This window comes from Anoplophora glabripennis, unplaced genomic scaffold, assembly GCF_000390285.2.
Source record: "Anoplophora glabripennis isolate ALB-LARVAE unplaced genomic scaffold, Agla_2.0 scaffold19, whole genome shotgun sequence".
NCBI classification, from domain to species: domain Eukaryota; kingdom Metazoa; phylum Arthropoda; class Insecta; order Coleoptera; family Cerambycidae; genus Anoplophora; species Anoplophora glabripennis.
The window spans coordinates 1099916-1124219 of NW_019416327.1; the positions used below are offsets into that span (position 1 = coordinate 1099916).

Sequence of the window (24304 nt, forward strand, 5' to 3'; positions counted from 1 at the left end):
AGGGCCACCTTAGCAAAGCGCATCCCAGGCTGCATAGCCGCACTACCCTACCCAACCATACCACACATAAACATGACACTACCCCCGGGGTTTACACAGACGAGCCGGCGAAGCAAGAAGAGCGCCAGAAGAAAGGGCCCTAGCCGGCGGGGCCCAGCCAGGACAAAAGGAGGTCCCACAAAGCGCCTACACCGGCCGCATTTGCGGTCGGGGTAGACGACGGATGGGGCCCACCTACGAAGGCTGTCCAGGCCTACACGAGATGAAGCAGGATAAAGAGGGATAATCCCCCTCGATTCCAAATCATTGAGGCCAATTTCTAGCCATAGAATAATGGCGCGGCGCGTGGCGGATTGAGGTTAATATTGCAAAATTAAAATTCCCAAGAATGCAAATATTACTAAATAATAAATAGCCAATAAAAAAGTTCATGCATAACAAGGGCGATGAATGAGGTTGATTCATCATGGAATTCCATCATAATAAAATTGTAGCACGTCGTACGTATAGTCGTAATACTCGTAATACTTTGTTAGTAATTTATGTCCACTCCCCAGATAAAAATATTTCTGTACTTAATCATGAATAAAAAGTTACTTAAAAAAATTATAAACGTAGGTATTAGTGATAGTCATATAATTTTTTCAAAAATAAATTGGAATTACCTGACAATAAATTGCCTTGGTTTATTAGATTACAGTTGTACGGTAGCGATGAGTGAAAGGCAACCAGTAATACAAATGTGCAGCATTGCTAGATAGTCTAGATACTAGATAGAGTAGGGGTTAGAGGTGACTACTGACTAGAGCATAAGTACATTGTACAACATACATTAAATTTATTTTACATATATCATTATTACATTAACTAATTTTTTTTTAAAGTTTTATTCAAACTGTTTATTTTCAGATTCGAACATAACAATACTCTTCGTAGGTACTCAGATTATGCGTCTAATTATTCCATATTTGTACAACATGCTTTGTGCATATTTTATACCTATAAGTACGGATTGAAATTGAGAAAATGTAACTATGTGTTGGTCCTTATTTTAAACCGATTTTTAATTTTAATAGATATAGTATATTTATAATAAAATATATACCTATTTGAAAGCAGACTTTGCAAATTGTGACAGGTAATAAAAATAGGACAAATTTCAACCTTTTCCGCTGTTCAGTGTTAATGTTAATGACCATTAATGACTTTATAGTACGTACCTACCTAGTTCCTAGCTGTTTTTGTACGAAATCATGTTCCGTAATCTGAATTTGAAAAATTTTAATTCGATTAATTGCTTGTGATTCGATAAGCATTCTTTCTAACAGTTTATTTATTTAATATTCAATTTCATCATTTTTATTTGGCGCGATTTTTAAAAGTCAGACTATTTTAATGATAAAAAATATCTTTAATTGATATTGTTAACTAAAATACCTTTTCCAATTGATACAACAAAATTCATATTAGGAAGTATTGCAATAGAAATGAAGGCACGTACTTATTTCACCGTCTTGCTTATAAAAATAAAAATAATAATGGTAAGTTCTGCTTCAGTGGAGCAACTAACTTTTTTAGAATCGTTAGTAAGTGAGACTGGAATGTTTGGAATTTCAGCAATGTTGCTCATATGCCATCTTGCGGAGAATTTACATTAGAAGATTTTCTCGTTTGCGTACGGGCACACAATCAGTTTTTACATCTTTGCATGAAAATGTATAGTGTTTAAAATAAAGTGTTGTGTGGTGATTGTTCCAACATTTGTAAGTGTATTTTGCTTTTATTAAGGTTATTTAAATAGAATTTTGTATCATTTATTAAATATGTGAAAGTTATTTGATAAATTCCAATCTAATTTTCTTCCTTCACTCAACATCGCTCTAAAACTGAAATAAGATACCTAGTGTTATGATGTTTGCCGTTCAAGATGTAATCTTTTTGTAAATATTATAAATTTCCTAGTCAGAGGTGAGAAACATATCACGTTCGCTTAACCACTTTACTAAAATGCTGTGTGGGTTATTTAATGAGTGCATAAAAATTCCTGAAATAGCTTTTGCATTACAACATCATATAATATGCAATTATTGAAAGCATTAAAAAGTAAACAATTTTTTTAACCTTTCAACTTTATTCCTGGGTTAACTTTATTGCTAACAAGTAAAGAATAACTAAATTCAAAATACACTTAATTTAGAGAAACATTTAATTCCTTTTAATATAGTTACAACATTTTATGTAGTACGTATGTGGGTATATAAAATTTTCAAAATGACTAATATTGTATCAAATAATGTAGGTATCACGTTAATATAATTTAATGTAAACATTGATCAAGGAAATGTAAACAGAGATAGTAGAAGTAGGTATATTTTAAATGTAATGATTTTCTGTTAATTGGACTTATTTGTTTTTAAAATTTATTCTCTGGAATTTACTAAGTATGATTCAGACTTCCTGAACAAAAGTGGGAATGTGTATGAATAAAAAAATACGACAGGTAGGTACCTAATACAAAATGGTTGGATTTAACTAAGAATGTAGGTATATAAAAAATACATACTTATATCATCATTTTATTACATATTAAATATTTTGCAACTGATAAACATATTTTTTATTGTAATCAAAATGTTACTAAAAAAATAACATTTTTGCAGTATAAATTTTAAATTGGATAATATTTAAAAATGGTAAATGAATACCTACTTATTCTAATTTTGTAGAGCTTATTATTTATTTTTCTAAAAATTACTTACATAGGTGCCTACCTCTATAAATATATTTTTTGTAGTTCTGACTTTATATTGTCATGTTAGATGTTAAGTGTTCAATAATTGAGTAGAAATTTATTATTTATAATTTTAGAAAAGGTAATATAGTTACACTATATCAATTAAAAATATTTTCCTTTTAGACATTGTGATTTTGAGAGTTTTACGAAGTATGGTAAAGTTTTTAGTATACTAATAAACCGATAAAAATGCAACAGTCTAATAATAGGTACCGTTCATTCATGCAAGTAGGCCAAGGTAATTTTTTCCATATTTTTTTATTCACAAATTCACTAATTATTGAATTTAGGAAATTTTCCTCAAAGTCTAAGTGGTAGTGAGACAGATGTGTCTACATCGAATGAGAACCTCTCAAATGAAGAGAAATACGTCATTAGACATACTCCAAGACAAGAACCTCAGGGTCAAGAAAATCTCAACGACTCGAAGAGAAGTTCACTTAGGGACAGTTTACCTTCAAATCGTAGCTCGTTAGATGTGTCCTCCTCATCTTACAATACACTAATTATCCATAGTGCAGGGGATGAACCGTGGACAGGTAAATAAAATTTTATGTGAACCATCAAATTCCATTAGTGTTATTAAGCAAGTCATAGGATTTAAGTAACTTTTTTACATAGTATGCCTCTCTAATAGCATTAATTGGACTGAATAAAATATCATCATAGAAAGTATTTTATAATAATTCACACTGCTTTAAATTTTAAACTAAACAATTATTGAGATGACACTATGTGCTGTATCAAATTTAGTATTTCCCGTTGCAAATTTTTTTGTATTACTTAGTGTTGAGATTAATTGAAATTGCAAATATTTCATGCTGCATTTTTTGCAATTGTTTGCACCTGTTTATCAGAATTCTGTCACATATAAACACCTATTTTTTAAGGAAAGTATCTTGCTTATCTTTATACTCAAAGAACCAGATATATTTCAAACATATTTACGTCTCCAAATGAAATTTGCTTTGTTTAAAATGAAATCCAAATAAGCTTTTACTCCCAGTTCTGTGAAATAAAGTAATAATTTTAAACTGATAATTAAAAGAAGCATTTGCTCATAATATATTATCATATTATATAGAGGATATTAAATCGCCAATCTGACCCCTGAATAATTGTGATGTCAATTTTAGGAATGTGATGTTTTTAAGTTAAACATATTCTTTGTTTTCATTATGTTTCTCCTAATTTGTTTATTGATAAATATGTTTTAAATTAACTTGATAATATATCAAACGATTTAAAAATAATTTGTGTTTAATGTCCCCAAAAACGTACAGTAACATCATTAGTTGCCTTTGAAAATAGTGGGAAGTTTTAGTCTAATTAATTGATAAATTGTTTTGTTAAAGGTCAGTTGTCAAGACTCAGAGGAAATGCATGTTTACTTAATAAAAATGTTGCAAAATGATTCATTATAACATGAGACATACTTTTGCTAACATTAGTGTTTATATCCATAGATTCTTGTGTCTCAATGATATAAGATGACAAATTGATTCATTTTTTAATTTCCGTTGTTACTAAAATAAATATTTCAAGAAAATCTGTCTTTCACCTTAGGCAGAAATTCAGGACCCAGAGAGACGTCAAATATATCCCCCCCGAATTATTTATCCCACCAAACCAACTTGTACAATGATTCTAAACTTTCCCCTATACAGAAAAGGAATTCAGCTTCCCCATCCCCATCTATTACAAGTACAGGTAAAATACAGACATGTTTATTAAACTCCAATGTAAATTTCTCTTCCTTAACCCAGGTGTGCAGGAAATTACAGAAATTCCAGACGATTATTTATCTCAGTCCTCTGTGTTGAAACACTTAGCCAAAGAAGTTAAAGTCCCATCTCCCAATGGTACAACTAAGAACGAAAATATCGAGAATTTGTTGAACAAATTCGATCCCATTAATTTCGATATAAATAATTTACCTCCTCCGCCCGAATATCCTAAATGGTCCGAAAAGTCCCCACTTCAACAGGCCGTTAATAGTAGAAGCAAAATCTCTACGGATAAATTGAATTTATCCAAATCACAACCGGACCTGTCAACAATGGGGGCGGCGAAGTGCGATTTTTCTGGGTTCAGGAGGGGTGTGTCAGCGCCTAGACCCCCTACAAAGGGAAGGGAGGAGAACGAATCTAAAGCAGAAGAAATCTGGCCATCTGCGGAAATGGTGGAAATCCTCATAAAGGAGAACAGTGCCTTAAAACATGAACTGGAGAATTGTTATCAAAGAGTCGAACGAACTCAAAGGGTAAGATCTATATTTCTATAAAAATGACAAACATAAAATTTTTGATATTTTCAGTTGGAGCAAGAAATTCTGAAAGTTCACAAGGGTCACGAAGAATTGGTACAGTCGTGCGAAAGAAGAGAACGACTAGAGCGTGCAGCTAGAGCTAGGCTACAGGCCGACTGCCGTAGATACCAAGAACTGAACAGAGCTCTCCGAGAGCAAGTGGAATTGTTGTCTACGCAGATGCTTTCCAGATCTCCTGTTCCAGATTCCAGTGGTCCTGACAATCTGAGAAGGGAATTGAGCAAAAGAGAGGGGCTTATTAAACAACTGATTACACAGAGTGAGTACCATTTCTTTCTATTATCAGTTTTTTAATTTTTTTAATAAAAGTACTTTGAAAAGACTTCATATGGTTAGCTTTGCCATTTAGAAACATGGAAAGTTTTGTTTTCTCAAATGCTGTCGTGAAAACTGATTTCTTTTTTATATTTTTTTTTGTAATTTTCGTACCCTGCCAATGGACAGCTAGTGTAAGCTTATAAAAGGCCTTTTAATTCAGATTGATATTCAGCCGTGACATTATCAATTTTCTTCTTAAAAACATTACTTCTTTCCATAGACCGATCAATTGTTATGAAGAAATCACAAAGTTCATTTGCCATCCGTAAACTTTCACTCGGGTTTTTTTTTAATGTCACATTTCAAAGGCCATAGTGACACGTGTAAGCGAGCGGCGTCAGCGGCGACTTTTGGCTTCACGACACTAAGATTTGTTTGTTTATAAATATTTTGATACCTACTTGTTTATTTTAACAAATAAATAAACATTATTTTAAAAAAATACAATATGTATCCAATACAGAATTTTGCGCCCGTGAATACGGAAAGTGTTAACAATTTTTCGGTCCACGAATACTGAAATCACGAATAAGGAGCTTTGACTGTATTACTATAACATTAAACTTAATAAAACACAATACTGAACTATACAAAGTCTAATTTGATTCCGGTAAAAATTATCATTTCTAGCTGAAAATCTCTAAATTGTCTACTATATTACAAACACCTTCTCATAAATCGATAAATTAAAGTATAATAAAAAGAAGTGACATGTTTCAGCATTCTCGTTTCTGAAAATTAATGTTGGCCCTTGGTTTTTTGCCTGCATAACTCTCTTGTCATATATCATCAGGTGGATTGATATGTAGTTCACTTAAAGTAGGTCAGTATCAGTGGTCATTGACACTGCGATTCACAAACTAAACACAGTGCTTCAAAGAAATAATTACAAATAATTTTTATTAAAAACTAAATGGTTTTAAAATATATTTCAGATCTGCTAGATTAATATTTACTCTTTATGTATATTTTGTAAAAGAACAAAAATAATTTAAAATTTTACTTATAGTTAGTAATATATGGTTCTAGACTGCAAAAAATATATATTTTTTTTATCTAAAAACATGTTGCCAAAGGTCTCAGACGTTTATAGCATATATTGCGGTTCAACAAGCAGAAATCTGGGATATAATAATAATTAATTATACGCTAAAGGAAGCGCTATTATTTTCGAGTCTCATGTTTTTCAACCACACTTTTAAATTGATACAGACTTTTGATTAATTTAAGGTTTAATGTCATATGTGGTTTCCTGTTTTTGGCTTGCTTGTTCGGATAAGGGATTCATCACATTCCAGAAAATATTAGCGTATGTTTCAAGGTTATTTTTTTATGGAGTCTGTCGACCAGAACAACTGCGCATTAATATTGTTAGTAGCAGAATTTGGGAAAAAAAAAGATCAGTTTTGGGAAGGAAGTCACATTTTGTTTCTTTATTATCTCAGCTTAAATTGAACAGTGGACTTATCCATCCTAAGTATTATTTTTTAGTAACAAATTTTTAAAAATGTTTTAACAAAATTCTAAAACATTGTTAGTAAAACTTGATAATTTTATTAGGATTGCTCATTTTTAAAAGATATTTGGTTATAAAATTACTTTCTTTCAATAAATAAAACAACATTTTTAACTTGGATATTGGCAGCACTCATTTATAGCATTAACTAATTCTTATCTGTACTGGAACCTATAGATTTTAATCTTTTAATAGGTAATCACCGATAACATCAAAAACGATTTAAATATGAAGATAAGAATATGTTTTTAGTGGTTGTTATCACTTAGTGTGAATACCAGTAACATTTGTATACAGAGAGATTAATTAAAAACGGGACAGCAGTTAATGGCAGATTGCTGTCTTCAAAATAGAACGATTAAGCCAAACATGCCTTATCGCCTTATCTGAATGTTGCTCTTTTTCAATCAACAAGGTGTTAAAGTTGAAAAAATGTGTTCATTTTTTTTAAAATATCTTGAGCACCTTTGAACCGATTGTCTTGAAAGTTTGTATGACTATGTTTTCTGAGGTGGTAATTATGAAAATGATAACTATTTTGCAATCAGTTCTGGGGAGTGCTACTTGTAGTGTTCTGTTAGAGTAAAGATATAACAACTTTTTTGTCCCTCAAAAATTTAAACTTCCAATAAGAAATTATTAAACCACGCTCAATTCTAAATAAAAAAGGTATACCTGGCAATAGTTGAAAAAATTAACTGTTTTCGAAAAAAACGATTTTAGAATTTCAGTGGAAATTATTTAAAAAAAAATAATAAAAAAAATTCAAATCTAACACCCTGTACACGGTGATCAGGAAGGGAGAAAAAGTTTGATGAAAATGTCCGCCAAAACGGCTAACGCAGAAAGCTTCTGTATCGTCTGAACATTCAAAATTCGCAAAGCCCAAAATCCTATCAGATCCTTCTTGTGAATTATGGGCATTTGTATATATGTAAAAACGGACTCTCCAGATCTTGCACTGCCAATCGATCGTTCGAAGTCCCCAGCTCACCTATTCCATATTATGGGCCCAAACCACGTTAGTTTTATATTAATAGGTTCTCCTAAGTCTTATCTTGAAGATAGTTTGATGCAAACAACATTATTTAATTTGTTAATAACAATTTACAAATGAAAATTTGACTCGGGGTGCAAAAATTAGAGAATTTTAAAAAAATATTTCTTATCATGAATATATATAGAATTGAGAGACAGATATGAATATTTAAACCAGAAATTTGCTTCCTTGTTCAATAAACAATTTTGAAATTGTTTAAACAAAATATTCTAATTTCAAAATTTTCTAATTTCAAAATTTTCTAATCAGGCTACAAAGATAAATGGTTGTGAGGGTCTCAACGCTCTATCCATCCAGTAACTTTTTGTGATAAAAGACTATTATCAGTTGTTGAGAATTTGAAAACACCACTTTTAGCTTAACCCAGAACCAACGACGGGGACGTAGTGGTTCACTGGCTCCATTTTTAAATATTTTTTTGGATTTTTTTCTATATTTTTTGTAACTATTAGGTCATTGCAAATTGGTCTTTTAGACCTACTGGAATAAAATAAAGATACATTAGATGTTTATTTAGAGAAGAAAACTCAATGACAGGCTTTAATAAGTTGGTTGAATATGTAAGATGGCGGATATCTGCCACCTTGTAGCAACCCCAGAACTTCAGAAAATTGTGATGGATAGCCTCTCCGCTTTGCTCAGACCAGAATCCCAAACCATTATCATTTTCAATTAATGATAAGCATTCTTCTAAATGATCCAGAAGGACGTGGATTTTCAACGTTCGGGATATAGTGCAAGATCTGGAGGGTCCGTTTTTACATATATACAAATGCCCATAATTCGCAAGAAGGATCTGATAGGATTTTGAGCTTTGCGAATTTTGAATGTCCAGATGATACAGAAACTTTCTGCGTTAGCCGTTTTGGCGGACATTTTCAACGAACTTTTTCTCCCTTCCTGATCATCGTGTGTAGAGGAGCAACATTCGGATAAGGCATGTTTGGCTTAATTGTTCTATTTTGAAGTCAGCAACCTGTCATTAAGCTCTGTCCCATTATTGAATCACCCTGTATTTTATATCTAAACGTCTATAACTTTTTTTTAATTATGCAACATAGGTACCTAATCTCCCTAATAGATAAACTGATATGGTATTTTGCGGTAAATTCCCTTTACCAACCTTGAAATATCAGATTGATCTTCAAGTATTCTTCAAGTATTCAAACTTTTATTATTTTATTAAAGCATTTTTTCATATCGGTCAATATACGAAACAATTTTTATCAGTTTATTTGACAATCTGAATTATTAATCTAAAATAGTACCTATAGAAATGTCAAATATAAAGTGAGATTTGTTAAACCGCTATTTTGGGAAAAAGACGAGATCAATTACTGCGGAACTTGGTTAATTTAGGGACTATGAACATATCTGTAATTAATTACAGATAAAGAATTAGCTGCAGCAAAGGAAAGACAGGAAATAGAACTTGCTGCCCAAAGAGCTACCTTACAAGAACAAAGGACACACATCGATATACTAGACACGGCTCTTACAAACGCCCAGGGCAATGTTGTCCGCTTGGAAGAAGAAGTAAGTATGAATGATAATAAATGTTTAAGTATGTATGAAAAATATCTTTATTGTTTTTTATCAGTGCCGTAAAAAACAAGTGTACGTAGAGCGGGTGGCGCAACTTCAAAGAGCCCTGTCGTCCCTCCAAATGGCCAGCGACCGCCGGGAGCAGACAGAACGCAAACTGCGGCTACAGTTGGAGAGGGAACTTCAGCGAACGAAGGCAGCTCAAGGGGAAATGAGGGGAAACGGGTGGGACTCACCCAGTGGATCTGAAAACGAATCTGCTTCAGAACTGAAACGGAGGTTGAGGGAGAAAGACGAAAAAATTATGACGTTGGAAGGAGAGTGTTCGAAATGGGAGCAAAGGTTCTTGGAAGAAAGCACGCTGAGACAGGCAGCTATCGATGCTGCTAGCATACCAAAGTGAGTACATGTTTAATCGAGTAGAATTTAAGTTTTATGTGAATATACAGTGTGTCTCAAAAAATTTTAAATTTAAAATAGATTTCCCAATGATATGTACTGTACGTGTAACTACCACAGATTCTTGGGTTAAAATAAGATAATTAAACTTACTTCATTTAATTGCTAGAGGGTGTTGAGTAAATTTATAGTTTTTTTTCCAAATAACAAACATTTAATAGTGGTTTTAAAGTTTTCATGGCCTGTCCTGATATTTAAAGTTTGATAGTTTTTAGGGTTGTCTTGCCGTGATCTATGCACCTGGTTGCTTGCCAGTTACAGATTTACGTTACTCATTTTAGCCTTAACTGGGAACCTTTAACCTATCTTTGTTGTTCTCGGGCTAGGCTCTGTGGGAGAAGACCTGCTATCAGAGCCTCTAGACCTGCCCTGATGTTCATTCTAGTTCTTGTCGTAGGTCCTAAAGCCACTATGAACAGAACCACCATAAAATAGTGGCATTAGATTTGCTATTAGTACTTTCGTAAATACCATCTTCATGTGTAGATATTCTCATAATCGCCTTCATAAATATTGCAATTTTAAATCGTAGTATTTAGATTGGAATAGGGCTACCCATACAAAGTGTCCCGTAATTCATGCAACAAAATTTGGCATAGATTCTTAAGACAAATTTAGGGGACCCGTATTTTTTATTTTTGCCAACTGGCCCCCTCTTTCGGAGTTATAGCCTAAGATGTCTTTTTTATTTCTCAAAACCATGTTGTACGAGAATCACTAAATTTGTTACACAGGGGTTTTATGACATGTGGAATCTCACAGTGCCAAACTTTTTAGCGAAAAACCCCCTTAAGACACTTTTTCGTAGGCCCTCTTGTCTTTGAAACCAGAAAAATTTGGTTGCAAATTAGATTTTTTTTCTTAAATTACAGTATAAACTCTTTTTAACGAATCTTAAGGGACCGGGTATTTTTTTCGTTATAAAGAGTTATTGTTATATGGAGGGAAGATGGAAAAATACTCTCTGTTCATTTTACCATAGGTAATGTTATAACGGTGCTTAAATTTTCCAAGCCAACCTTCTGATGCTTTAAAGTCAATAATGCCTAGTTGTTGGGCAAACTTCTCAGCCTTGGCTTTAATAATTGGCCCCGAGATGGGTACATTATTCTGGCGCTGATTGTTAAACCACGACAACATTGCTTGATCTAAGTCTTCGAATTTTGGCTTCTTTCATTTTTTAGTAGACACTCCCTGCAGTTCCGCCTGTAGAATTGCTTCTTTGTTTTTCCAAATGGTAGCAACAGTAGATGGACTGAGGCCTAAACGTCTTCCACATTTCTTTTCTCCTTTTTCTATCGCATGTATCAAACAAATTTTTTCGTTAACACATAACGCTTTTCTTTTACTGGCCATCTTGACAGTTTCAAAGTAGGTGTACGACTGATAATACACAATAGGTGCCTAGTGCGTTTTGTAATTGAGTGCAAAATTTCCTAGAAACAATGTAATCCAAGAGTAATGGCACACGTGTTCAAGGCAATTAGCACCCTCAGGGTCTTTCTTAGAAATTTCGGCACCTCAAAGATTTAGTCGGAACCTTTTATAAGCTGATTATAAAAACAATTACACTATTAAATACTTCTGTAAATATTTGCTGTCGTCTAAATATGAATATATTTCTTCGTAATAGAGAATGGCTGTTGCGCTATAAAGAGTGTATTAATGTATGGGTTTTGACGTAAACCAACCAAATTGACTTAATTTCTACGTTATAGGAAGTTTTTTGTTATAACAAACGACGTTATAAAGAGTTTACACTGTATTAGTTAGTTAGAAAGCCATTGAATTTAGAAACTTTTTTGTCTCTTGATATTTTTTTCGTAAAACGCAATGTTTTTGAGGAAAATGGCGAATCACGATATGTGTTCGATCACATTTTGACATTTTTCTCAAAAACATTGCTTTTTACGAAAAGAGACAAAACGTTTCTAAATTTAATGGCTTTCTAGTGGACTAATAATAATTTTTAAGAAATTAAGTGGAACTAGTGAAAGTATATTATTTATCTGAGATTTTTGTTACATCAGTAAAAAAGGTGGCAAGCAAATATTTGCTTCAGGTGCCAAATACCCTGAACCCGGCCCTGTGGAACCTCTATTTGACATATATGCAAAAGTACTAGCGTATCAAATTTGATTAAAGGAGGACAAATTCTGGAGCTGTGAATTATTTAAAAAAAAAATGTATTTTGCCAATTTTGACTGCCGTAATGGTCAAATCACTTTATTTTGTTTCAAAGAATCTGCGCAATATCGGGATACTCCGTACATATTATCTTTTTATAGTCATAAAACCCTAAAACTAACCACATTTATTGTTGCTACAGGGATGCCAAGATAGCAGCATTAGAGAAAACAAGCCAAGAGACTGAAAAAATAATAGCGGAGGCACGCAATGAAAAAATCCGCCATATGGATGAGGTACACGCGGCGCAGAAGAAAGTAGCCGATCTAGAGTCGAGGTAAACAGATTTCCTTCAGAAACTTACAGAATTGTTTCATCATCGATGTGTCCGTTAGGTTAAAAGATCTGGAATCCAAGTTAGCCGAAAAAGATGCCATGATCAGAGTACTCCAGAAGCATACTTACGACAAGGATGTATCGAGTATGTTGGGACGATCACCACATCATACGCCTCACCCCAGTCTTGCCGGGGCTGATATCGATCACGTGTTAGGTACTACTGTATCTAGAGAAGAATTAGGTAAGCGTAAATGCTTAATTATTATTAAAATTATATCGAAACAATATGGATATTCCTATTTCGTCAAATGGGTAACTGGGAGGGGTTACTTGTACAATAGCCTCCTGGAGGATCAGATTTAATACCATTGGACGTATTTTTTCTGAACGAAAAAAATATATTTTTTTTATTTTATATTTGTTACGACAACTACAGTCCGTACGATATTTGTAGAGATGGAATTCCAAAAGAAAGAATAAGCCAATAAAGTTCTGTTATCGAAATTACTGTAACAATTTACCGCAGCAGGAGCGTGTCTTGAAATATTACTCCAATGTCTTTCCACCTTGGGTGTTGAATGTGGTTAATTCCAAGAAAGTGATGCAGGGACCTTGTAATTCTATCTCAACAAATATCATATGGACTGTAACTATTTGCAATCTAATTAAATTTTCTATATACAGGATGTTTAATGACCAGGCAGCCCTGTAATTTTTTTTATTTAAAATACCTTCATTTCTATTAGATGGATACATAGCATTCCTATTCCTGCGTACCTGCGGCATATATTGATATTGACATTTTACTTTTTGTTATCTAAATTTTATACATCAGTGGAAACGTCAAAAGGAAGTTTGCTTTTTGGCGTGTTTTCTGGACTAGGGTGAATCGTTATGGTACCAGCTCGAGTCTTTCAGAGAGGATATTATGATGCAAAAACTTAATTTGAACATTTAAATATTTTTGTTTACTTCTGTGACTAAATTACACGTGGGAGGGGATTTGCCATATTCTCATATTTTCATAAAACTAAATGATATGGCAAAATTGACTTGTATTTTGAATCAAATCATTTAACAATTAATTTAAAAAAATATGAAGTGAAAGTGACAGAGGACCATGCACGTTTCTTATGGAAAATGGGTTTCGCCCAATTTTTTTGTAACTTTGCAAAATGATAGTTCACAACATGTCGATCAAAACAAGGGGGTGGGGCTGTATTACGAGGGTTGAAGGGTCTTGTCTAATGATGGTCACTGAGGGATAATATATAGTTTCACAACCCGTGAGATGTGTAAAGTCATTTGGCAGGCTTTGGAAGGGGTTGAAGTGGGGGTATAATTCAGGGGCCGAAGGGGCTTGTGGGGGGTATAATTATCGAGGTTTTGAAGAGTCGTGTGAGGTGATGGTCTAAGTTCAGTAGGCTGAAATGCACGATCAAATGGGTTCACAACTAGTAAGAAGTAATAAGCTACATGGAAAGCGGGAGAAGGGGGGAGTGGTAGGGGATGGAAGGCTCGAGCCTAATGATGGTGTGGGTAACTATAGATCCCACTAGTAAAATATTTCGGTTAGGCAATCCACCAATATAGCCTGTTACGTGCTTCCCCGACCTTTGGGGGTGGTTTTAGAGCTTCGTGCCCATTGAGACTTTTGATCGACGTGTTGTGAACTATTATTTTGCAGTTTCAAAAAAATTGGTCGAAACCCATTTTCCATAAGAAACGTGCGTGGTCCAGTTGTCACATTCTAAACTATGCTTTGATTACGCCATCTGTTAATAAGAAGCTCAACTAAAATCTCGCACCACTCTCCTCCATTTATTAGAGACAGATAAAAGTTAGTTAAATAAGTTTTCTGTAATAACATCCGTACACTTGTACTTCTCAAAGTTGAATACAAAGGTGTAAGATTCGGATATAAATTTTTTAACCATATACTTTGCATTGACCTCCATCGTAATATAGTGACAGAAAACTGCACTTTTTTATGCAAACACCCCATTAGATCTTTTAACGCCAGTCCTTACTTTCTTATGATGAGTCTACAATAGGTTGTACTTATTCACCTTAACACAGTTATGTATGTTATGCAAATTACAGTTAGAAGTCAGAGTTTTATAAGACATATTGTGTTTGGAAACTAAGTTTAGTCTTGTGTTAGTGATAATTATCATAAAATTACTCATATTATGTGGGATGATCTTGAACTTATTTATATGTTGTTAACGGTGAATGCTAGCGAAATGCTGCAGAGGCATCACATCATTTTGCAGAATATTTTAGGATGAGATTCCACTCTGCTTCACAGAAATGCACTTGTTAGATCATTCGACATATTACAGGCAGAGGAAGAAATTTCAAAAGTTGTCAACAATGAACCGATAGCAGGGTGTGATCTACTAACCCTCGTTGAGAAACTGTACTTTAAAAACTTTTATTGTACTCAAGTTGTTCCATGTAGTTGTTCCCAGTTCCATTTCATCATTCCAATATATTCCGTATACATTGGAATTAAAGTATTTCATAATATTTTGTCTTATTACCACTTTTTCTGCTAATATTTCGGTTTATTCGAGGGTATTGTATTCCCAGATATTCCAATCAAAATGTACACTAAAGCAGAGAATGCATTAGGCGGTCGCCATCCCGTCGCATCGCAGTCCTTTCTGGGCTGACCTGATCGTAGTCTTTTACAAAATCAGTCGCATTTGGCAAACGTACACAATCCTGCTCGCGCTCTTCTTTAAATAGATGAGGTATTGTTTCAGAAGTTAAAAAAATGAGTTATATGGAAGAGGAAGCTCGTCTCTATCACATCGCGGTCTCCCGAGATTCTTTGGAAAAGATCGGTGGAGAACGCGATGGGAGCGCAACGAGCTCAATGAGCACCGGGGCATATTGTACGTTGAATTTTTCTTGTCACAAAGTTGGTATAACTTTACGCAAACACCAGGTTTGATCGTTTCATATACAGTGTGATCAGTACTTACAACTCCAGGTCATACTTATCAGCAGTTTTTGAATGTGATAGAAAAATTGTGGACTAAAATAAAAAAATACATTTCTTCTAGTGGTGATGGGACTGACTTCTACAATTTTAAAACTTTAAGAGTGGGTTTTTCATACATTTCCATGTTTTTGTTACTTTTCTTTGAATGCTGTTGTCTCATTTTTCAATAAAAGATGTTATTTAAGGGGCCATCCATAAATTACGTCACACGAATTTTAGGACTTTTGAACCCCTCCCCCCGTCCTTGTCACAGGTTGTCACATTTTTATAATCCCCCCGTCCTGATGTGACATCACACATTTTTTAAATTTAGGCATGTATTTAAAAATAATCGAGAGAAAACAGCTATTTTCATTGCGCGTGTGGTAGCACTTGTCGAAGGTCTCGTAAACAACCGACGCGCGGAAGGGTAGAAAAGCGAGCGAGCACTCGCCGACGACTTAAACCTATTTAAACCCTTACCATTCAAAATTCTTGTGAATTTGAGTATCTCACTCGCATCACATACGCCGCTCTAGAAGTTAAATGATTTGCATGAGAGATAATATCATAGCGAGAATGCTAAATTATTAATAAATATAGATCAAATTCGTAGATTTTTATAGTTTTTTATTTACATCTAAATTTCGCGTTTTAGTATTTTAAATTTTAACATGTGACGTCACAAAACTTTTGACCCCCCCTGCCCCTTGTCACACATTGTCACATTTCGGTGATACCCTCCCTCCCCATTTACGTGTGACGTAATTTATGGATGACCCCTAAGCAAACTGATCTGTTGAAAAAAAATAATAATGAAAATCGGTCAATAAATAACAAAATTACAGGGTGTCTAGACTACCGAGATATCAATTTTGTTTATTTTTTTGCAGTGAGTAGTGTCTTGACGAACTCAACAGCTTATGGTTCCGGAAATTCCTATACCGGAAGCGACTCTTCCTACCACATGCCATCATACAGTAAATACGAGACTAACAAAACATACGACAGTACGAAACAGACACTGGATAACCAGTTAAAAGAGATAGATAGCCAGCTAGATTCGCAACTGCTTAGCAAGGTAGGAGAGACAGAGACATTCTATTGACTGTTCTATTAAGACACTTTCGTTCTGTACAAAAAAAATTAATATAGTTGTTTTTGATATTCAAAAATAATCTATATGGTACTAGATAAATGTAATGTAGGAATTTAGATTTTATCAACAATGTGATATTTGTTAATATTAATCTGAAGATAGTATGAGATATGTGTGAAAGAACGTCGTTACCTAATGATTTCTTGACTTTTTCGTATTAAATTTTACATATCAAAGTATTGGTCTGTTGGCAAAGCTTGATTAAAAAAAAAAACAGAAACTGATAAACTGATTAGAAATAATAGGGTCGTTTCCTATTTTTTTATAAAAAAATAATTTTGAATTACCACTTTGGGTGATGAAGTTTATCCATTAGAATTATTTTTCTAATAACTGTAAATACAAATACACAATAGATTTTATTTAGTCATTGCAAAAATGGCCGATCATTGATTATATTATATCTTATTATCTTGAATTAAAAGTAAGAAAAAAGTTCGTATGAATCCGTGTCCACAAACTCTTCGTTGTGAGATACAGGGTGATAAAGTTTGTTTGACATATTTTTTTTATATAATCCATCCACAATAATCAACAAGAAGGCGACACAGGGAAAAGATGTTTACATCCTTTAACTTTTTGATCTCATAAATTTTTAATATTCATCAAAATGTAACTTAAAGCATAATCAAATTGCTGTTTGGTTTGGTTTCTAATCTTTTTATGAAAAAATGGCGGATCATTTAAAAATTGGTTAGTTGATAACAGTAAAAATTAACACCTCGCTTTTGGTCATTTGTCATTTTTCTTTGATTGGCCTTTTATTATACAAACTACGTTAATTGTCATCACTACTCAATGCCTACTGGCACAAAGCATTGCTTTGTACTACTAGCAGAAAGCGACCTACTAGATAAAGATGACTAGTGTCGCTTAAAAATCATTTTAGATGTTACTAGATATTGTGGGTATAATTCAGCGCTAATCGGAGCTGTAGTCTGCAGAGCAGTTGTTTGTCACAATATTATTAGTTAAAAACTTTATTCTGCCTAATGTGAAATTAGCTTAGGTTTTAGCTTTTTCGAACCTGAAACCTGGAAATTTTGCCGAACCCCCACTTTCTTGTGGGGTAGGGATCTTTTGCCTAACATTGTTTAAACAACGGACTAACGGTTTTACATCCTTTCCAAGGGATGACATGTCTTCCTATACAAACCGCACTTAAATTTGTATAGCTTCTATGAATACACCAACATACAAGCCACTAGAAGGTGGACGAGCATCCTGAGCCTTCCTCAGATGATCACCCATCCAAGTACTAACCACGATCAGCGTTGCTTGACTTTTTATGTCAATGACATAAATGTCAATTCGCTAACTTGCCGTAATGTGAGTCTAGTTATGCTTTCCTAGTAATGACAGATTAGTAGGTTGCTCTCTGTCAGTAGGTACAAAACTGTTTTGTCCCAGTAGGCATTGGATGATAGTAAGAAATTAAGGTTTAACATACTTCATAGATTGTATCTCACTCACATAAAACTTTACAGAATCGCCAATAAGTGTAACGAAATTTTCTAATCCTCCCTTTAACATTATCTTAAGAAATTGCAATGAAATATAATAAACAAAAAAGTGCTATACTGGGTGATTCACAAATGGTGGCCAAAAATGAAACCTCGTATTCTTTGGTGAATTTTAAGGAATTTAATAGATTAGATATAGGGTGTTAAAGTTCAACAAATATTTTTAATTTTTTTAAATAATTTAAAAACTAGTAAGTGAAATAATTTGAAATTAAGCACATGTATTTATGTAGACACTGTCCAAAATCTGAGGGCTTTTTCTAATCATTTACTTGTTCCGGTATCCGAGATACAGGGTATCGGTGTCATATTTTTCTAAATAAAATAGTACATCACTGCTTTACGGTCACAACCATGATATTCTTGGATTCGTCTTTCAATTTTCTGTAAATTACTACTCTCATGTTTTTTTTTTTTTGAGAAAAGCATGATTTTCAAGTAAAACTTAAAAAACAAACTGAAAACATTTTTACTTAAATACAAGCACTAATCATTCGGTTATTTATTCAAATAAAGAAATTAATAACATTAGTCAACATTTTAATGATTTTATTTGAGGAAATGCTCTAAAATACCTCCATTTGCAAAAACACAGGTGCGACATCTTTTTAGTAATGAATCTTAGACGCGACATATTTTTAGTAACGAATCTTTTTGAAATTTATTGTTGCTTGAATCTGATGAAAAGCATTATTTATTCTTTCTTCTAACTGCTCAAATGTATTAATTTCTTAATTGTATACCAGCTGTTTAACAAAAAGAAATCCAGTGAGTTGAGATCTAGTGTTTTCAATTCAAAAATATTTTTTGAAGTTTAACACCCTGTATCTTTTTAACGACACGTTCTGGATAAAAACTTTATAGGAAATATTCCCCTTACAATTCACCAAAGAATACGAGGTTTCATTTTTGGTCACCATTTGTGAATCACCCTGTATATTGACATTATTTTGTAAGTATTTTGTATTTATATAGCATTTTACATACATACATAAAACGTTATTTATGGAAACGACCCTTTTCTTTTGGAAAGTTGTTTACGTATAGCGATAGGCAAAGATTAAGAGCCGTCAAATATTGGTCGTGTGTGTTTAATTGTACAGAACAAAGTAAAAGTTTCGACTTTTCAGTGAAAAAATATTATTCAGTCAAATAGTGAGTCACTTTCTATATTTTAATTTCTTGGAGTGCTAGTACCTTAGAATTTTTGTTTGATTGTTTATATTTTGATATTTTGTACATAGTTAACTACTGTTTTAAAATCTTTTTTCTGACCAAATGTGTTTAACCAAATATAAGTGAATTTTATTTATTTATTTTTTATTACCGAGGACACACTGATTTTTCAATTTTTTTTGCTTTATAGCTTTTTAAAAAATATCTGCAAAAATATGGAACACAAATTATTATCTGTTGTAAATTTTCGATTTCTGCCAAGTAAAATTTAATGAACAGTTAAGAAACAACATTTTCATATTTCAATGTGTCTTCTTACAATACTGGTGGCAAAAGATCTGATTTTTTTCCCTAATTTTAAATGTTTTAGTGCCCTATATCTTGGCCTAGAACTTCATCTAGTTTTGTATATATTTACCTCTATATTAATACTCTGGTAAAATATTTCCTTGAATTCTAGTCTGATCTATTTAATTTGTGTGAATCAGTGAATTCAAATATTTAAAATTAAATAAATTTCTTCAATACTCCAATAATTAAACACCAGTATCGTAATTTTTTAATTTATCTAATATTTTTTGCATGTATGTGTCAAGCATGATAATCAATAAATTATATTTATTACATCCGAGTGTTTGCAAAGTTAATGATTTTTGCCTAAAATCCATATTTAACCCGCTTTATTACTACCAATCGAATAGAAATGGGATTTGTTACACATTATCACTATTACACATACTAATAAAAGACATCTTTATTGTTTTCCATATTTTCATTTTTTATGATAATAGCCGCTAAAAAAAAAAACAAAAAAATTAATGGTTGCTGCATTATCATGTTTAAATATTAACAGTTGCAATACAGGATGTTGCAATAATATGTCTACAGAATTTTACAGGTCATTAATTATTTTGTGTCTTGTTTTGTTTGACTAAAAATAAGAAATAAGTTCATTTGAATCTGTGTTCAAAAATGCTTCATTTTGAGATACAAGGTGATGTGAGTTTTATTACTTTTTTAAATTTTTTGTCGTTTGTTTTACATATTTTTTAAAGTAATCCATTCAAAGCGGTACATTCAACACTGTTTTGAGGACGGTAAAAATGTGTAAACTTTTAGTTCCTCCGAATTTTTTTGTTGCAACGGCACAAGGAAAAAATACTTTAACTTTTTGATCTCATAAATTCTTAGTATTCATCAAAGTGTGACTTAAAACATGATCAAATTGCTGTCTGGTGACAATCGGCCAATGAATACACATGAAAATAATTGAAAAGGATAGCAGTACTCAAAAACAAAGATTCACGCCTACATTTTCTTATTTTTGGTTAGAGAACCGCCTATATAATTTTGTTAGTGGAATATTGCAAAATCCTATCCACAGGGTGGTCCTTAAATACATAGAGGGTAATTCTTTAAAATATTTTAAGGAAAAGACGTTTGTATGAATATAAGTTCTAAACAGCTTAGTCTTTGAGATGAAACTTCTCGAAAAACGTTAGAAATGTATACAATTTAATTACTTTCGATGCTACTGCCTATTTTGGAAATTTAATTAGTTTATTTGATCCCTAATTATATTTCAAAGAAAAAAAAAGGTCTATTTTATCTGAAAAATTAGTAATTTTTGAAATAATTTGTTTTTAACTTGAAATAATTAAGCTTATCTGCTGATAAAATTGAAAATAATTTTAAAACTGCTAATTTTATAAAAAAAAATCTATACAATCGCTACTTACATATCCAATTTTAACTGAAACATTTGAAAAATTTATGGCATACTTTGTTAAATGCAAACCTTCAAAAAATTCAAAATTTTTATACTAAATAATTTTTTTAATTTCGGATGACTGCATTGTATTTCAAAATGTATTTGGAGCATACAATTTCTATAATTTTTTTTATAAAATAAGACATATGAATAAAATATAAGTTTCAATCAAGTAAACTGATTGAGTTTCCAAAATTCTCAATTTTGCCGAAATTCTGAAGTTCTCTGTGACCGTTTCCAGAAGTATCTCCACTTTTGGTTGATACAATAACTATATGTACAAGTAAATCTTTAACTTTATATCTTTTGGAATATTTTCCTTTGTTGTGGTGTTTTTTTAACAGCTTTAACATCCCGCATCTGAAAAACTAAGCTGCTTAGAATATAGGGTCATGCAAAATTTTATATTTAAATCGATACAAAGAATCACCCCTATTATTGTCCGAAGGTACTCAAGAACCGCCCTGTGTATCAATTCATTTTTTGATCATAATATTTTACACATTTCTATTCAGAAAATTTGCATTAAATTAAAAAGAATAAACAAAATAATGAAAAAACTCATTCAACTTTAAAAGAAAAAAAAAACAGAAATTAGAATTATTTGCATTTCATAAGCTTACTCTCATTTCTATAAGAAAAGAATCAGCCAAAATTCACCCTCCCTCACACCACTCATCCAGCATGGCGTTGCCTCGTCCGTGTGGCGTTGCCGTGTTACTAACCCATCTTTCACTCAGGTCCTGGACATATCCCAAAATTGGCTTTCTCTTCCTTATTTCAGCGGGGTCTTTGCTGTTTTCCAGGATTCACTAATCCAGTCACTGCGCAGAGAAAAGGAAAAATACCCAAGCCACTATTGGCAGGTGTAACTTCAAACCCAGGGGGACTGTTCGAATCAGGTTCTTTTCTGATGCCTCCCTCTCGTCACGAGTCGGGAGAGATGTTGCTGTTGGAGAAGCAAGGGCGCACCTCGCAGCAGCAACGCATGCAAGAGAACACAGAAAATAACCGTACCCAACCTGTTTTGGACAGTCCCGCCAACCACTGCCCAGCCCCGAGCTCCTTACCAAGGCCCCCCAGGTCCTCCCACCGATCCGGTCTTCCCAGGCGAATGGGAGACTACAATCGTCTTCCAGATAACGAGATCCCCCGCAAAAAGTCAGACGGAGGGGAGTCGTTAAGCTCGAATACTAGCAGCAGAAGAGCCTCCCCTGCCAGGTCGCTCATACCCCCTCCGAGAAAGCTGGGAGAATACGGCAGGTTATCCGAAAGTGGCGGTTCAAGTGCCTCGTTACGTAAGCCGTCTACTAGGGTACGCAGTGGAAGCTCCGGTGGCGAAAGAGACTCAGCTTCAACTCTTAGTGATAACTCGGCCAGCTCTCTACCTCCTCCCTCGAAAGTACGTCTCTACGGAAGCAACTCGTTGAAGAGGGGCTCCTCTCTAGGAAGGGATAGTAAGTCTTCCACAGATTCGAATACGAGCAAATATCGAATTCAGTTTTAAGGCAGTAAGCAAACGTTTTGTTTGTTTTTCTAGATCGCAGACGACAATATTGACGCAATAACAGCCTTATTTAACAAATAGGTTAGATTTAATTGTTACGTTTTAATACTTAATGTTATACTCATAGTTATCTTTTGACAGTGGGTTAAGTGTTTGTGATCTAGAAAATCAAATAATATATCCAGGAAAAGTGTTGCACAATTTTTTATTCGTCCTTAACTAGATTGAAATCTAATTAACAGAAAAGTATGTATTTGTTTCGTAATAATTATACAGGGTGTTTCATTTAGAACTTTCCGGCAAAAACAAAAGGACGCAATTATCCAAGTACTGTAAAAATTTTTGTATATAAATGACATTTCTCATATACAGGCTGTTACAAATTCGCTTCTCACTACATGGATCTCGAAAACGGAAGAAATACAAACTAGCAAAATGAGGGCAAAGTAGTGTATTCAGGGGACCAACATTATGCCTCTTAAAAATCAAGGCTAACATGATTAGTTTTCGAAATATTTGAAAAAAAAACAAAATTTTGGAAATCCGTTCTTGTTTAATTTCAGCCTTATTTGAGGTGATATTGAAAAAAGAAGAACACTTTCTCATGGCCACTTTTTGCCCTCTATCGAATGGCATAATCAATTTTTATATGTAACGTTTCGTCTCTCCAGAACCATGATCAACTTCATTTTTTTAAATACAACCATGGAAATTTTTTTACATTTTTGCATGCTTTCATGACCCCCAATACTGTACTGCCTCAGCCCTACCAGATTCAGATGTTTTATCTCGAAAAATTCACCTTCAGTGTATTTGTTCCAAATTTATCTAAATTTTTATTTAAATTTCTTTGTTTATTGAATTATCGTACACTGTAAGTGTCGTTAGACCCTGTGAAATCCATCTAGTTATTTAAACTATTACCACCACGCAGTAAAATAAAACATTATTAGAGTTTTAATCCTGTGCCTATAGTTATTTCTAAACTTCTCCAGTGCTCAAAATTCAAACAAATTCCGATCTATTTTTTTCAGCAGTTTCGGTTACAGATATAATAAATTCCGATAATATTACGCTGATTTTCATTTTCAGCCTTTGCCAAAACGAAATGTTTTTGAACATTTACCAAAATTTTTTAAAGAATAATATTCAGTTGGCGTTTTGGTTGTTCATGTGCATTTTTTAGGAATTAATATGTCATAATAAAATTACAATTGTAATATTTTAATTTTGACGTAACAACTTATTGATTATGTATGACCAAGTGATGGTAATAGTTAATAATGATAAATGTTTTATTGTAACGAGTGGTGGTAATAGTTTAAATAACTAGGTGGATTTTACAGGGTCTAACGACACTTACAGAAGAAATCTAAACGAAAAATTAGACAAATTTGGAACAAATTCACTGAAGATGAATTTTTCGAGACAAAACGTCTGAATCTGGTTCGGACTGAAGCAGTACAGTATTGTGGGTCATGAAAGCTAGCAAAAAATTTAATAATATTTCCAGAGTCGTATTTAAAAAAATGAAGTTGATGATGGTCCTGGAGAGATGAAACGTTACATATAAAAATTGATTATGCTATTCGATAGAGGACAAAAAGTGGCTATGAGAAAGTGTTCTTCTTTTTTCAATATCACCTCAAACAAGGCTGAAATGAAACAAAAACGTTCTTCCAAAATTTC

At 33.1% G+C, this 24304-nt stretch overlaps 1 protein-coding gene across 3 annotated transcripts; it reads left to right on the forward strand.

The window, feature by feature from the left end:
* The first annotated feature begins 1671 nt into the window (after positions 1–1671).
* Positions 1672–23050, forward strand: LOC108915000 (angiomotin-like protein 1). 3 transcript variants are annotated; one of them, XM_018720943.2, is made up of 12 exons: positions 1672–1763; positions 2918–3032; positions 3085–3333; positions 4361–4504; positions 4561–5057; positions 5112–5382; positions 9408–9553; positions 9618–9961; positions 12351–12485; positions 12544–12728; positions 16373–16560; positions 21893–23050. In XM_018720943.2, the coding sequence occupies exons 2-12, from the start codon at positions 2984–2986 to the stop codon at positions 22613–22615; spliced, it is 2931 nt and encodes a 976-aa protein (XP_018576459.1). In that variant the 5' UTR covers positions 1672–1763; positions 2918–2983; the 3' UTR covers positions 22616–23050. The 3 variants fall into 3 exon arrangements, with proteins under 3 accessions (XP_018576459.1, XP_023309888.1, XP_018576467.1); XM_023454120.1 differs by having other exon boundaries at positions 21915–22075; XM_018720951.2 differs by lacking the exon at positions 4361–4504.
* The last annotated feature ends 1254 nt before the right edge of the window (positions 23051–24304 follow it).

What these genes read in the sequence shown, in the direction of transcription:
- LOC108915000 (XM_018720943.2), top strand. Translation starts at nt 2,984, where the DNA reads ATGCAACAGTCTAATAATAGGTACCGTTCATTCATGCAAGTAGGCCAA. An exon ending in GTAGCCGATCTAGAGTCGAG is followed by an intron (nt 12,486 to 12,543) that starts GTAAACAGATTT and finishes TGTGTCCGTTAG; the next exon opens with GTTAAAAGATCTGGAATCCA. An exon ending in TGTATCTAGAGAAGAATTAG is followed by an intron (nt 12,729 to 16,372) that starts GTAAGCGTAAAT and finishes ATTTTTTTGCAG; the next exon opens with TGAGTAGTGTCTTGACGAAC.